The following is a 14668-nucleotide window of genomic DNA, read 5'->3' as shown; positions in this document are numbered from 1 at the left end:
TAGTTAGTGTCAAAGCATGATTGAGCGTTTTAGCAGTGAGTGTGCAAGGGCGGTAAGTTCCAGGGGAGAAAAAAAGTGTTTGGGTTAAATTGAAGCCCTTGTTTTAAGGAATATGATTTGGAAGCCCTTATTAGACACTGATTTTGCATTCTATTTTATGCCTTCTCCTCCTCCTCCTCCTCTTCCTCCTCCTCCTCCTCCTCCTCCTCCTCCTCCTCCTCCTCCTCCTCCTCTTCCCCTCCTCCTCTTCCTTCTCCTTCTTTTTCTCCTCCTTCTCCTTCTCTTCCATTAATGCTTGTCTCCTTACTCAGACCTTCTCCTTCTCCTCTTCCTCCTTCTTGTTCTCCTCCTCCTCTTTGTCCTTCTTCTCTTCCTCCTTCTCTTCCTCCTTCTCTTTCTCCTCTTCCTCCTTCTCTTTTTCTTTCTCCTCCTCCTCCTTCTCCTCTTCCATTAAAGCTTGTCTCCTTACTCAGACCTTCTCTTTCTCCTCCTCCACCTCCTCCTCCTCCTCCTCCTCCATCATCATTCACGCTCATCTCCTGCCTGAAACCTGGTCCTGCTATGTCTGAAGAGCTTTGGAAGGTGACGATGAGTATAAAACCGGCATTAGTATTCAGAGCGCAAAACTTGTTCTTGCTCCTGCTTGTTTGCTTTGAGGGAAGAAATGACTTAGAGTGACCTAACATTTAATAGACATATTAAACCGTTGCCATTTATTTGGCTCAGAAAGCAGTGGTGTGCCAGAGGATCCTGCTTTTGTTTGAAGGCGGCTTGTCGCACACCTCTGGATGCTAATTATAAACCACAGATTGTGCCAAAGGACTCATCTAAAGTGGGGAGGGGGTAAGAAAGGTGCATATAAGGAAGCCAGGCCCAAACAACTGTGGAAAATGAGTAGGGAACTATTGATTTAAGCAACATATAATAAACTGGCAGAGCATATATAGCAATATAAACCATTGAATATTTGTTTAGGAATTATCGGGAAATCAAGTCCAACCCATTTGGAGGGCACTGAGGGTTGTTGTTTTTTTGGAAGGCTGTTGACATGCCCCATTAACTGCCTTGGGATGGGGAAAAAAGCAGGCCAGGAGCTACATCAGCTGAATGTTGCTTGCTTCTGGTTGGATCAGTTCTTTGGAAAGAGAAAAAGGTTACTTGGAAAACTAACAAAATTAAAAGAGAAAAGTTTGAATTTTGGAAGGTGACATCTGAAGATCTATGGAGATCCAATTATCCAGGTCATGGTTGTCCCGACTCCAAAGGTGCTTTTCAAAAGGCAACTGAAGAATCTTCTTTGATAATATAGATACAGATACAGATTGACAGAGTTGGAAGGGACCTTGTAGGTCATCTAGTCCAACCTCCCACTCAAGCAAGAGACCTTACACCGTTTCTGACAATTGGCAGTCCAGTCTCTTCTTGAAAGCTTCCAGGGATGAAGCTCCCACAACTTCTGAAGGCAACTTCTGTTCCATTGGTTCATTGTTCACACTGTCAGGAAATTTCTCCTTATTTCCAGGTTGAATCTCTCCTTGGTCAGTTTCCATCCATTATTCCTTGTGTGGCCTTCAGGTGCTTTGGAAAACAGCTTCACCCCCTCTTCTCTGTGGCAGCCCCTCCAATATTGGAAGACTGCTATCCTGTCTCCCCTGGTCCTTCTCTTCACTAGACTAGCCATGCCCAGGTCCTGCATCCGTTCATCGTATGTTTTAGCCTCCAGCCCCCTCATCATCTTGGTTGCTCTTCTCTGCACTCTTTCTAGAGAAGCTAAACATTTCAAGGAGAAAAAGAAAAAAGAAAAAGTCCAGTTGCCTTTTGAAAAACACCCTTGGATTGACCCCTCTGACTCGACAGGAACTGGACAACTCTCAATTCCTGTGTAAATATTTCTGGATCTCTGAATCATTTTTCCCTTGGAGGGCAACTCGATTAGCCTTCCATTTAAAAGAGGTTAGCATTCTGATTGCCTGTCTCCACTCAACTCTGAAAATACCCCTATATATAGATTTATTTATTTTTTTGCCTTATGATGTTCTTTACGTGTTTAGCGATGTTTTGACTCCTGTTTTATTCCAACTTTCTATTCTTTATATCTTAATGGCCTTTAAAACGCCTTTTGCATTTATTGCTGTCTTGCTCCTACAGCCCTGGGGCATTCATTCATTTCTCCTTGAACATTTTCCATTTACCTCTATTGATTTTCCCTTGTTTGAGTTCACCGGTGCTTCCCCTGGTCTTGTAGAAGTTTCCCATCCCGATGTTTTTTCCAAGGAAATGGCTGGAGCTCAAGTGCCTTTCGAAGGCTGATTTCTTAAACTATGGGTTTTGACCAATTTGGAGGCATCTTCAAGTGGCAGATTTTCATATTTCGCCGACAATTTCTTTTCGGTGGCCCCAGGCTCAGATTGAAGTAAATGTAGAATTGACAAGGGCTATTTCAGTTATTTTTCCTGCTTTGAAATTGGCTATTTTTTTCCCCCAACTATATTTCTAGAGCCAAACAAAATCTTAATGGGGACCAGTAAATTGTTATATCTGTCATTTTAAAATCTTCAATAATAAAACAACTTCCTTTTCTGTTATATTTCTATTACTTGAAAAAAAAATTTAAATCCTGCAATTTTACTTTTCAGCAAATGACCCAAAGTTTAAAAGCTTTGTGTTTCTTTTTTGGAGCGGAAAGACCGAGATTAGGAGTTTAAATCTGGGATAACCTAATCTAGTAACTTTCTTTGTGTTTAGATGAAGTTCCTTCTGCATTAGTGGTCTGATAATAATAATTTAAAAAGTGTTTTCGGAAACAAAATCTGCGATGAACATTTTTCAAACATTTCTCACTGAAATACAAGAGTTAATTTTACAATTCGGGGAGTCAAATCTGTGTTTTCCTACCAAACTTCAACCCTGAAGAAATCAGATTGTACTTACGACCACAATCGAGTCCAAAATTTCTGTTTCTAAGTGAGACATTTATTTAGTGAGTTTTGCCCCATTTTACAATCTTTCTTACCACGGTTGTTAAGTGAATCATGGCAGCCGTTAAATTAGTAACACGGTTGTTAAGTGAACCTGTCTTCCCCCTTGTCTTTGCTTGTCAGGAGGTCGCAAAAGGGGATCACATGACCCCGGGACGCTGCATAAATATGAGTCAGTTGCCAGTTCATCATCTGACCCTGGGGATGCTGCAGCGGTCATAAGTATGAAAAACGTCCATAAGTCACTTTTTTCGGTGCTATTGTAACTTCAAACAGTCACTAAAACGAACCGTTGTAAGCCAAGGTGTCAACTCGCAAAGCATGGCATGGCCTCCTCGCGAGTTGCCATAGACAAAGGGGGACGGGAAACGGATGAAGCAGTATAGCAGCCAAAGACAGGAGTACATTCCAGACATATCTTTCTCAAGGCTGTCTCCCAGGGTTACCCACAGCAGCCAGAAGGCAGTGATCTCTACAACCCGGGAAATTGCTCCGTTGGCGAATGTGATTGTTGACACATGGGGGTGGGACGGGGGAAACAGGGTCATGATTGGGGCCGTAAATTACGTGGGGTCAGAGTTGGCTTCATTTGGGAACGTGCGGACATGAAGCTCTTAATAAATAACTGGATTTTTTTTTGAAGCTTGGCTCGAGGCTCATGATTTAATTAAGGCATTCGTCGGAATCCTGACAAAAGTTCTACCTGTAATTTTTCCAATGAAATCTCCAGGCCCCTTTCACTGGCTTCTTCCCTCCTCTTTCTCCAAGGAGCATTTTGGGACTTCTGCACCAAGTACAGTTAGATTGACAATTCATGGTAGACGTCAGGCAAAGTCTACATTCTCAGATCTGACTTATCAAGGATTCACAATGTGCAACCTGGGCAGGTGGTGTAGCATTTTGAAAGGATAAATCTAAAGATGCTACCGCTTGGTTTTCTCTTTTGTCTCCCTGAAGTTCCCCTACAGTTCCCCGAAGTTCCTAGTTAATGATCTCTGAAGATTAAACTTGTTTAATGCAAATATCTAACAGCACCACCTGGTTGCTAATACTCCTATTAGTGTTTCGCAGATTTTCAGAGAACCTTGTTGCTCTTCCTTTAAGCTAACCATAAGTTTCTTATGCAAATAGGTAGCTTTGAGTTACACAAATAATATTGATGAGAAAGTATCTAATAGGTTGATCCACTCACGGAGGGATTGTCACCAGCTTCTTGTTCATCAAACGCATTTGCATTTATTTAAGCCCGGTGCCTAAACTGTAGAGCAAAGAATGGCATTTTTAATGGATTTCAGCTTAAGCCAGAATTGTCACATTATTCGCGACAACTTGTATGTAACTAAGTGCATCAGCTGAAGCTTAAACACAGAGCTGGGATTATAATTTTGAAACTCATCTAGTGTTGCGATCCCATGAAAAGCATCTCTGAGCTTTTGATATATATTTTTTTCCAGTCTTTGCTGAGCCTTTGATTTGATTTTATTTTATCATCCATGCATGTTCATAGATGAGCAATTATCTTGCAGCTTACAGATCTATTTCTAGCTTACAACACTGGCACCCTGGTGGAGCTGTGTGTGGTTAGATGCACAATTTACAATGCCAGCCTTGGAAAAAAAAAATACGCATGGCCCCCACCAATGGCCCCCATCACTTATCTGTGTCCTCACAGTCACCTGAGTAGCGCAAACGGATGTGGAACCTTCTGGGAACTGCTGCAGATAAATCTCCAAGTAGCCTCAATGACTCTCTAAAAGAATTGCAAATGACCAGCTGTCTGCAAAGAATATAAATCCTTCCATTCCCCACCATCCAGTCAGAGTTGAAGAAGCTTCTTGGATGAGAAGCGAAACGTCTTCAAAGAAAAACCAGGAAGTCCAGTTGCCTTCTGGAAAAGCGTCTTTGGGACAACCAGGACCTGGAGGACTGAGAATCTCCGTAGACCTCCTTCTGTTGGTTTCCATCCATGGTCCTGCTGACTTGCTCCCATTCTTCCTTTATAGTATATTATAATATATAATGATAGAGTTGAATGGAGATCTGGAGAACATCCAAACTGAAGCAGAGATCAAAAGTGGCTCCGGAGGTCATTTATTTCCGATCGTTTCTCTACTTTTTAAGGAAAATTGTCCCAGCAAAGCAGCAATGAAACGGAATTTTTCTTCAGGATCTCTTCATCCCTATCAAAATATTCCTGCCTAGTATGACAATTAGTCTCCAAAAGCATTTAAAAAAAAAAAAGAATCAAGAAATGTGTTTTTTTTTTTTAAAAAGAATGATAGAAAAAAGAGCGAAAGCATGACAAACATTTGGATTAGATTTATTATGTTTATATTGCTTTTTCTTTCCTTGGGAAGCAGCCTATAGAATTAAAAGAACACTAGCACAATTAAAAGCCAGACAATGCACAATAATTAGAAAGGGAAGCAATTGGAATCGCAGCACATTTAAAAACAAAAGCGTAAAACTCCCAGAATAGCTGACGCAAAAGCCGCACACATCAGGATGGCAGAGAATTCACATCAGTCAAACTGAAAATATCTCACAGCTCAGAATGTGTGGGCTATGCGTGCATAGAAATTTTCAATAAATTTCTGAACGCTGAAAGAAGAAGGAACTGTGAAATGCAGGTTATAATTAGTATATTTAGTAGGCAAGCTTGCAGGAAACGGGTAGACAGATTATGGAGGCACCGTGTAATAAAAAATGGCCTTTGCAAATCGCTCTTCCTATTATGTGTCTGGCCACCAGCAAGCAGAAAAAAAACCATTTTTATATTTTTATGACATTTTTTTTTTTTGAATCACTAAGAATATTGTCAGTTGGAAGGCCTATCTTCATTTTCTAATGGAAAGGGGATAGTGAATAATTAACCAGTGGAACGGCTTGCCACCAGAAGTTGTAGGTTCTCCATCACAGGAGGTTTGTAAGAAGAGACTGGGCAGGCATTTGTCCAAAATCATGTAGGGTCTCCTGCTTGAGGAGGGGGTTGGATTAGAAGACCTCCAAGGTCCTTCTATTCTGATACCCTGTTTCCCCAAAATTAAGACATCCCCCGATAATAAGCCCAATTGGGCTTTTGAGCGGATGCGGTAAAATAAGCCTCCCCCCGAAAATAAGCCCTCCCCAAAAATATTTAAACACAGAACTGGAAATCAGGTAAGACGGCAAAAGGAGCCCCATCTTGCTCCACACGCCCCAAAATAATAAGACCTCCCCGAAAATAAGGCCAAGCGCTTATTTCGGGGTTCAAAACAATATAAGACAGGGTCTTATTTTCAGGGAAACACGGTAAGTAAAGGTAAAGGTTCCCCTTGCACATAAGTGCTAGTCGTTCCCGACTCTAATGGGCGGTGCTCGTCTCCGTTTCAAAGCCGAAGAGCTTTGATCAAACTGATCAAGGAGAGATTCAATCTAGAAATAAGGAGAAATTTTGTGACAGTGAGAGCAATCAACCAATGGAACAGAAGTTGCCTTCAAAAGTTGTGGGAGCTTCATCACTGGAGGCTTTCAAGAAGAGACTGGACTGCCATCTGTCAGAAAAGATGTAGGATCTCCTGCTTGGGTGGGGGTGGGGGGTTGGACTAGATGACCTTCAAGGTCCCTTGCAACTCTGTTAATCTGTTAAATTTGAATGAAGAAGCAGGCAATCTGGAGCAGTTACACTTCCAGTCAGCCACGCTTTGTCAAAATCATCTGCATAGACTTCTCGGTGGCGTGTACTGTGCTGGGTTTGCCGAGCGCATCGATATGCTCCAGGAAAGTGAAACGGCTCCAGTATCTCATTCTAAAGAATGAAGTGCAAACGTTTCAGAAATTTCATGGCGGATTATCACTCAAAAGTCGTTTTCCAGTGATTTCCCAGATAATGTACTGAATCAGATTTACAGTACACAAGGGGGAAATTCGTTACAAAATCAGCTGATCCATCCTAGAAAGGAAGCCAATTCAATTGTTTTCTTTTAAGCTAAAGAAGAAATTAGAATAGAATAGAATGGAGTGGAGTGGAGTGGAGTGGAGTGGAGTGGAGTGGAGTGGAGTGGAGTGGAGTGGAGTGGAGTGGAATGGAGTGGAGTGGAATAGCACAGCAAAGAATAGAATAGAATAGAATAGAATAGAATAGAATAGAATAGAATAGAATAGAATAGAATAGAATAGAATAGAAATGTGATTGGACACACAAGGAATTTGTCTTTGGTGCATATGCTCTCAGTGTATATAAAAGAAAAGATACCTTCATCAAGAATCATAAGTTACAACATTTAATGATAGTCATAGGGTACAAATAAGGAATCAGATAAGGAATTAGGATGGGCTAATTGTCTTGACATTTTCCCTTCTTTAAAAGACCAGATGAGCTCAACCACAATAATAATGTTATTTATTTTGATATAGGCATGTATATATCTTTGTAAAGGTGAGTTCATCCTTTGTCTTCTTCTGAATTCAGGGTACCAGATTGCTTACCGTCTGGCATCCAGCAGCCCCAACAAGTTCACCACGGTGGAAGTCGGCTCTTCAGTTCAACAGTTTGCAGCTACAGATCTCATCCCTGAATCCGCATATATTTTCCGGGCTTCTGCCAAGACCCGCCAGGGTTGGGGTGAGCCCTTGGAAGCGACTGTGATCACTACGGAAAAGAGAGGTAAGTTAGGAATCAAACCTCAAGCTTATCAAAGAGAGATCCAGCCTAGAATTAAGGAGAAATTTCGTGACTGCGAGAACAATTAAACCAGTGGAACGGCTTGCTTCCAGAACTTCTTCATCACTGGAGGTTTTCAAAGAGAGAGTAGACAGTCCTTTGTCTGGAATGGTATAGAGCTGGGGTCTCCAACCTTGGCAACTTTAAGCCTGAGGACTTCAACTCCCAGAATTCCCCAGCCAGCAAAGCTGGCTGGGGCATTCTGGGAGTTGAAGTCCTCCAGGCTTAAAGTTGCCAAGGTTGGTGACCCCTGCTATAGAGCAGAGGTCTTCAAACTTGGCAGCTTTAAGACTTGTGGACTTCAACTCCCAGAATTCTCCAGCCAGCTATGCTGCCAAGTTTGAAGACCTCTGGTATAGAGTCTCCTGCTTAAACAGGGGGTTGGACTAGAAGACCTCCAAGGTCCCTTTGAGCTCTGTTGTTCTGCTTTCACCCCAGGACCCAAGATGGTGAGCTTTCTGGTCGTAGCTGGTCTTTGGCTTCTTGTGTTGACACAAGAATAGAATAGAATAGAATAGAATAGAATAGAATAGAATAGAATAGAATAGAATAGAATAGAATAGAATAGAATAGAATAGAATTTTTTATTGGCCAAGTGTGATTGGACACACAAGGAATTTGTCTTGGTGCATATGCTCTCAGTGTACATAAAAGAAAAGATACGTTCATCAAGGTTCATCAAGAGTTTGATCTTTACAATGGTCCATTTCCCACCACTGCCCTGTCCTTTAAAACAAATGAAGATCGCTTGCGCTACCGCTCTAGAAAGAAAATGAGCCAACGGCAAACAGTTTCATGGCTTGTGCTTTTTATCTTGGGCTGTTGTGTCCGAATTAAATGTCCTTGAGGAACGATGGGCCTCGTGGAATGAGGGTCCTCAGGGAAGAGGGACAAATGGGGAAATAAAGGCCAAAACAATATTGCAGAGCTTATTTTCATTGTGTGTCCGATTCCTCATGGGAATGAATAGGAGCCAATTCTTCATAGGTATCTCTTAGAAGCAGGATTATATCTACTCGGGTGAAATGAGAAATTATCTACATTATTATGAAAATATCTATCATTTCTAGGTGAAATGTTATAAATTTCTGATCCACATACGATATGCTGTATACTAAATAAATCTACTCAGCATCCAGCATCTCTGAGCAGCTTCGGAATTATAGCCCCTCAAAATGACTTTTGAACATTGTGTGGTGTCACCAAGGTTCTGGAACATGTCCATTGTAACTCCAGAGCACCCAGCATAGCCTCAATAATTTATTACAAGGCCCTGGAACTGCCTTCTCTAAGTTTTATGCCCCAGTTTATTAGACCGCAACGCCCAGAATTAATAAGGATGGCTAGTATATCTTCACTCATCCATGTACTGTTGTGACCTAGGCCCAAGTAGTTATTACCAGACGCAATCAGTCCTAAACAAACGTATTTTATTAGAACAGCTGAGAATTACTTCACTCTCAGCTTAGTCCAAATTAAGTCCAAAATGAAGTGCTTCAGAAAAAGTCTTTTGGCAAGAACCCCACAAAGTTCAGAAACAGGAGACAAGAAAGAATTATAGCAACGTTGCTTTCCTACAAAGCACCCAAGAGCCGTTGCTGCTCTTTTAAGCCTTATGGGAGGGGCCAATCATCTCCTGGCCTTACTCCCGAGTTGTCCTTTTTGCTTTAGCTGCTCTTGCCTGCTGGCAGCTCTTCGCTGCCATGCGTGCACTAGGAACAGGCTCCTCCTGTTCCTCTGCCTCTCTGCTGTCCGTCTCTGGAGGCTCCGGAGTCCATGCATTGCTCCCAGATGGCCCTGACCCCATCTCTGCCTCCGATGCAGAGCCCTTGTCCGGGCCTTCCCCTGACTCCAGGACTGATTCATCATCCTCCCCAGCCTCCTCACTGTCCAACTCCGCTGCCAGGTTCGCAGGCTTCTGGCGGACCACAACATGTACACCAATGCACATCCACATGCAATTTAGATGTCAACTACTTTCCCGTGGACATGTTCAACCTACTCTCCATTGACTAGTAAAATCTGAGATCAAGGGGAGTTAAAACTTCCATGAATGTAAAAATGGCCTTCTAGAAAACTCTACCGTGCACCTACTCTCCGTTCCTATCTCTGCCCTCCTTGATGTCATTTCAAGCTCCCTCATCCAGTCCTAGTAAGCTCCAATGCTGCTTCTTGGATGCTTATTGTTGAACTCCGAAGACTTCTGATGCTCGTGTCATAAATTGTTCACTTACAACGTACAAGGAGCAGATGGAGCCTGTGCCCGCTCACAAATAACGCTGACAGCTTGGCCAAAACAAGTATAACGCTTTAAATCATCATTTAAGTTGGATCCGTTTCTTCCCAGCCTCTGCAACTCTATCTGCCCAAACCTGCCAATCGCTAATGGACCTCAACGGAAAGCCCTTCCTCTGGCAACCGTACGGAAGGAAGCTGGCGTTGCATTCTTCCAGGATATTTTGTTGACTTCCCAATATATCCCCAAATCTTGGAATGATCTCGTGGTCACCATTCAACTATTAACAATGTCCTATCCTACTTCCCTTCCACGTTCATCACACGTCTCTCTGATGCCACCATATTGGGGTGCAAAAACAGACAAGGCTCCTGCACTTTATGGGTTCTGTAGAAAACTTTGTATTAACGTCTGCTGAAATTACCTGTTCCATGCGGTTATTATCTGTGCAAAAATATTCTCTCTCTCCCACCCCATTCTGGAAAACTAAAATTTACCTTCCTCCCAATATACATTCTCCCACAGATGAGAAAGAAGAATGCCGCTTGGAGAATGAGTGGGGTTCCCCCCCCCCAGGTCATAATAAAACTATAATGTTGCAAAGAAAACTGCAGGAATGTAATCCTCAGAAGTCAAGCTTGACTTGAGAGCAACTTCACCGCTTTATGTGGGAGATACCACTTGGCATTTAATAGTTGCATCCCATAATTTCCTTTTCTCTGCCGTTGCCAGAAGAACAAGTCTTATATTCTGGAGTACTTTAAGACTTAACGAAAAACCTTTTTCCTTCTCCCTTAACACTTGGCTGCAAAGTTGAGGGTACTTTCATTTGGACTGACTGGCAGTTCATGCCAGCCATGTTCCCATGTTTACATGCAACAGGGTCATACTACATCTATGCCAGGGGTGGGTTCTACTTACCTTTACTACCGGTTTGCAACGGTACCTCACGGGTACTCTCGTGCGCTTCTGCACATGTGCAGAAGCTTCCTGATGACGTCCGGGTCAGTGGGCAGAGCCTCCCATCGGTTTTACTACCGGTTCTTGCGAACCGGTCCGAACCAGGGGCAACCCACCACTGATCTATGCTCTGGTATAGCATATCCTGCAACCCAACTCCCTTCTAGCACTGATGTTACCTAGTTTGGGTAATGAAACGTCTGCAAGAAAACAACTAAGCTCAGAGTGTCAGCTTTGGAAGCCTTATTAGGCCGGAAGCTTCCGTGCTGCCATGTTCTTCTCATGTGTGGGAAAGTAGGAGGGGGGATTGAGTAGAGGGGTTGTCTTTAGACATAATAGCATAATCTTCCTGTCAATCAACGTCAGGCCAATCCTGCATCTGGAGGAGGAGTGGTCGGAGTGCTTGAGTCTTGAGATGGGGCGGTTGGCGATCGGAGCATGTGATGGACTGAGGAGTGAGGGGATGGTTTTGGGGGTTTTGATTTCATGAGGGAAAACCCGGACCTCTCAGATTCAGGTTTTCCCAGATGTGCCAGTTTACCGATCCTAGTAAATAGAACTTTGGAAAATTCTTGCTTCAGAGCATTTACTTGGAGTTGGGAGGTTTTCTGGAACGCTGACACAGAGAGCACCAAGGACCTCACTGTTCCTCCTCCTCCTCCTCCTCCTCCTCCTCCTCCTCCTCCTCCTCCTCCTCCTCCTCCTCCTCCTCCTCCTCCTCCTGCTGTCACAAACCCAATTCCCTTCTAGCACTGGTGATGCGAAAAAACCAGCAAGCTCAGAGAGCACCAAGGATCTCTCATGTCAACCCTGAGCTACAACTATTCTCTTGTATTAGCACAGCCATAAAGCCATAAAGACACTGCTTGGACCTCCTCATGGAGGCGTTCTGGTTCCTTGTGCCTGGCTTTCCATCTCTTTCCTCCTTAAGGATTTCAAAGGTTTCCCTTGAAGCCAGGCAGCTCCCAAGCCTTTCAATGACTGCAAGAGCAACTGATTTTCCCACCCAGATACAGTGCAGGCAGATTATCTTGCTCGTCATTGTTCCATCATTCACTGTCTGCTTGGAAATTGTTTTCCCGGATGGCAGGTGGATGGATGACTTCTCAACTCGTGGTCCTCGCCTTCCTGATTCTTGACGGACTTGGCAATAAACATTCGTGCTTTGGGGGCCCTTCTGATTGAATTGCTAATTTAGAGGAGGCTGTCCTTGAGGAGGAGTTGGAAGGACAGATTTGTGCAGACTGGCTGCCATTTTCGCTAGAATTGTTGGACCGGTTCAGCCAATCGTATAATAATGAACGGTTCTGTTTACTTCTGGTCTTAATTAAATTGGCCTGCTCTTCTTGGAGGTGGGTTAGGATCAAAGTATTTCTTCTCAGCTCTGCCTTGTCACGTCTCAAATCTTCGGCTGACATTTTCTGTTCCTTCCTCATTCCAAATGTGTTGTGCAATTATAAAGGAGATTTGCTTTAAGAGGACGCCGGTTTCGAGTGTCCTCACCACCCACCGAGGTACGCCAGGAGTCTAAATTACAATCTTTGGGGATTTTCACTTCAGGGTTTATTTTCTGATCTCTGCATTGTATCTGCATGTCGGCCGGAAGAATCCTGGGAGTTGAAATCCACAGTTGATAAAGTCGGTGAAGGCAGGCGTTCCTCGATTTATGGCCCAAAATTTCTGTTGCTAAGCGAGGCAATTGTTAAGTGAACGGTGGCCTCTATTACAACTTTTTTTTCCCCTGCCAAGGTTGTTAAGTGAATCACATGGTCATTAAACAAATCTGACTTTCCCCATTGATTTTGTCAGAAGCTAGTTGGGAAGGTAACAAACGATGTTCCAAGTCATAATACATGCCAATTGCCCAAATTTTGCCCATGTGACCATGGGGATGCTGCAGTAGCCTTTAAGTATAAAAACCATTCGCAAGTCTCTTTTTTCAATGCCATTGTAGCTTCGAATGGTCACTAAACAAATAATTGTAAGCCAAGGGCTATGTTCTGTTTCCCTCCCCCAATACTCCCAACAAAGAACCAGTCAAAGACCTTCTTTTCTAGTTTATTTACATAGATAAATGTTCTGGCCACATCTACCCACCCGCCTGCCAAGTCTCTGGAGATAACTAGAAAATTATAGATAAGGCCGGAGTTATTTACTAAGATATTCTTCCCTCCATTGAAACAGTTTGCCCGCGCAAATTCACTGCTTTGTCCAAGACAAAAAGCCAGGAAGTTCCGCCTCCTGCTTTTATAGACTCTGTGCGTGTCACTCCGTGACTCATCATTCTTTGACTTTGTCCCAGCGCCTCCTCTGCTGCGCGCACTGGTCACGTCTGCACAGTCTTGCATCAAGCTAAAATTGTTCTTGGGGTGTTGCCAAATCAGAAGACGGCCTGGGGGAATCAGGCCTTGCCGGCCCCTCCTCCTCCCCTTGGGTGGGTGCCAGGGAGGGAGAGGGTCCAGGAGAAGCAGGCCTTGCCAAGTTCTTCCTCACTTTCTGAATCGTCCGAGTCCAGGAGTCCGAGTCCAGGAACCTGGGTCACAACAGGCTATCTATATTGCTTTCATGTCTTCCTTTTCACCATCCACTGTAGCGTCCAATTATTCAATCTGCTACAAATACAAGTTGGCTTCCAGGTTGCGCATAGATTGCAGAATATGCTATTCTAGGGCATAGATGTAGTAGGACACACTGTTGCATGTAAACACCAGGGACCCCTCTTTATTATTGATTATGTATTTATAAGAGTCTCGGCAGACTAACTACGTTCACTTGGAAACAGGCAGATCAAGGCTTCACTGGTCTGGCCTCTGTCACTTCGTCCCATGGAGTGAATGTCCAAGGGGGTGAGTGCACCCCCTCTGTTGTGTCTCGCCCACCCCCCTCTCCGCAGCCGGGCCCCTCTCATCTCCTGCTATCTCAGCCAGAGACTGATAATGAAGACGAATGGCCTGGAATGCCTCCAGCCCCCAGTCCTGGCACCATGCCCAGACAGACCGAGCAAGACGAATGGCCTGGAATGCCTCCAGCTCCCAGTCCTGGCACCATGCCCAGACAAACTGAGCAAATAAACCTCCCCCCCACAGCGTGTGAGCATGATAAGCATGAAGCCAGTCACGAGCTGGAATTGCCGGCAGCTGGAGGGTGGACAGATCCACGCTTCTGGAGAATGGAGAGGCGACGTCATCAAAAGGAAGGGAGGGGCAGGCCTGGATAAGTGCTGAGTCATGGAGCCACACCCCATGGCCTATAGAAAGGATCTGCTTTCTGGCATTCCTTGAGTCAGGCAAAGTCTCATCTGGTTGCTGAAGTCACACCTTGGATTCCTGCCTGCCCTGAGAACTCTGACAGGAATTTGGCAAAGCTGCAGAGGCTTTGTGGCCACGCTTGATACAGACTTCCCCGACCCGGCCATCAGAGGAGGAGTGGGACACGACACCCTCTTTACTGCCCCTTCTACTCGAGCCATTGATTAAGTCTCTTGGTCCAGGAGAGAACCAACCCAGGATACAATGTGCTTCCCACTCAAGGTTCCCACATTGCATTCTCCTCACCCCTAGACCAATCCTTGGATCTTCCAGTGGAACACACCTGGACATCTTAGTCCTGACCCCAACATCATCTCATACAACTCAGGTTGTTGACATTGAGAGGATTCCTGTTGATGCACGGTTGATCGTCCCGTTGGCACCGTCAACCCGCCGAGTGCTAAAACATGCCTCGTCTTATGGCTCATGTTTTCAGAAGGGCAGAGGGACGGAAGAGAGAAAAGCGAAAACACAAGCTGTTCTT

The 14668-nt window shown here is 44.2% G+C and overlaps 1 protein-coding gene across 4 annotated transcripts in view; it reads left to right on the top strand.

Moving 5' to 3' along the window:
• SDK1 (sidekick cell adhesion molecule 1) overlaps positions 1–14668 on the top strand; it is a 503056-nt gene that overhangs the window by 411808 nt on the left and 76580 nt on the right. For all 4 annotated transcript variants that reach the window (XM_058157083.1, XM_058157082.1, XM_058157085.1 and 1 more), the window contains one exon: positions 7429–7623. In XM_058157083.1, coding sequence (XP_058013066.1) covers positions 7429–7623 — 195 coding nt within the window. The remainder of the gene's footprint in view (positions 1–7428; positions 7624–14668) is intronic.

This window comes from Ahaetulla prasina, chromosome 14, assembly GCF_028640845.1.
Source record: "Ahaetulla prasina isolate Xishuangbanna chromosome 14, ASM2864084v1, whole genome shotgun sequence".
Taxonomy (NCBI): domain Eukaryota; kingdom Metazoa; phylum Chordata; class Lepidosauria; order Squamata; family Colubridae; genus Ahaetulla; species Ahaetulla prasina.
The sequence above is the reverse complement of the archived record's forward strand: the minus strand, read 5'-3'. Positions and strand labels throughout refer to the sequence as shown.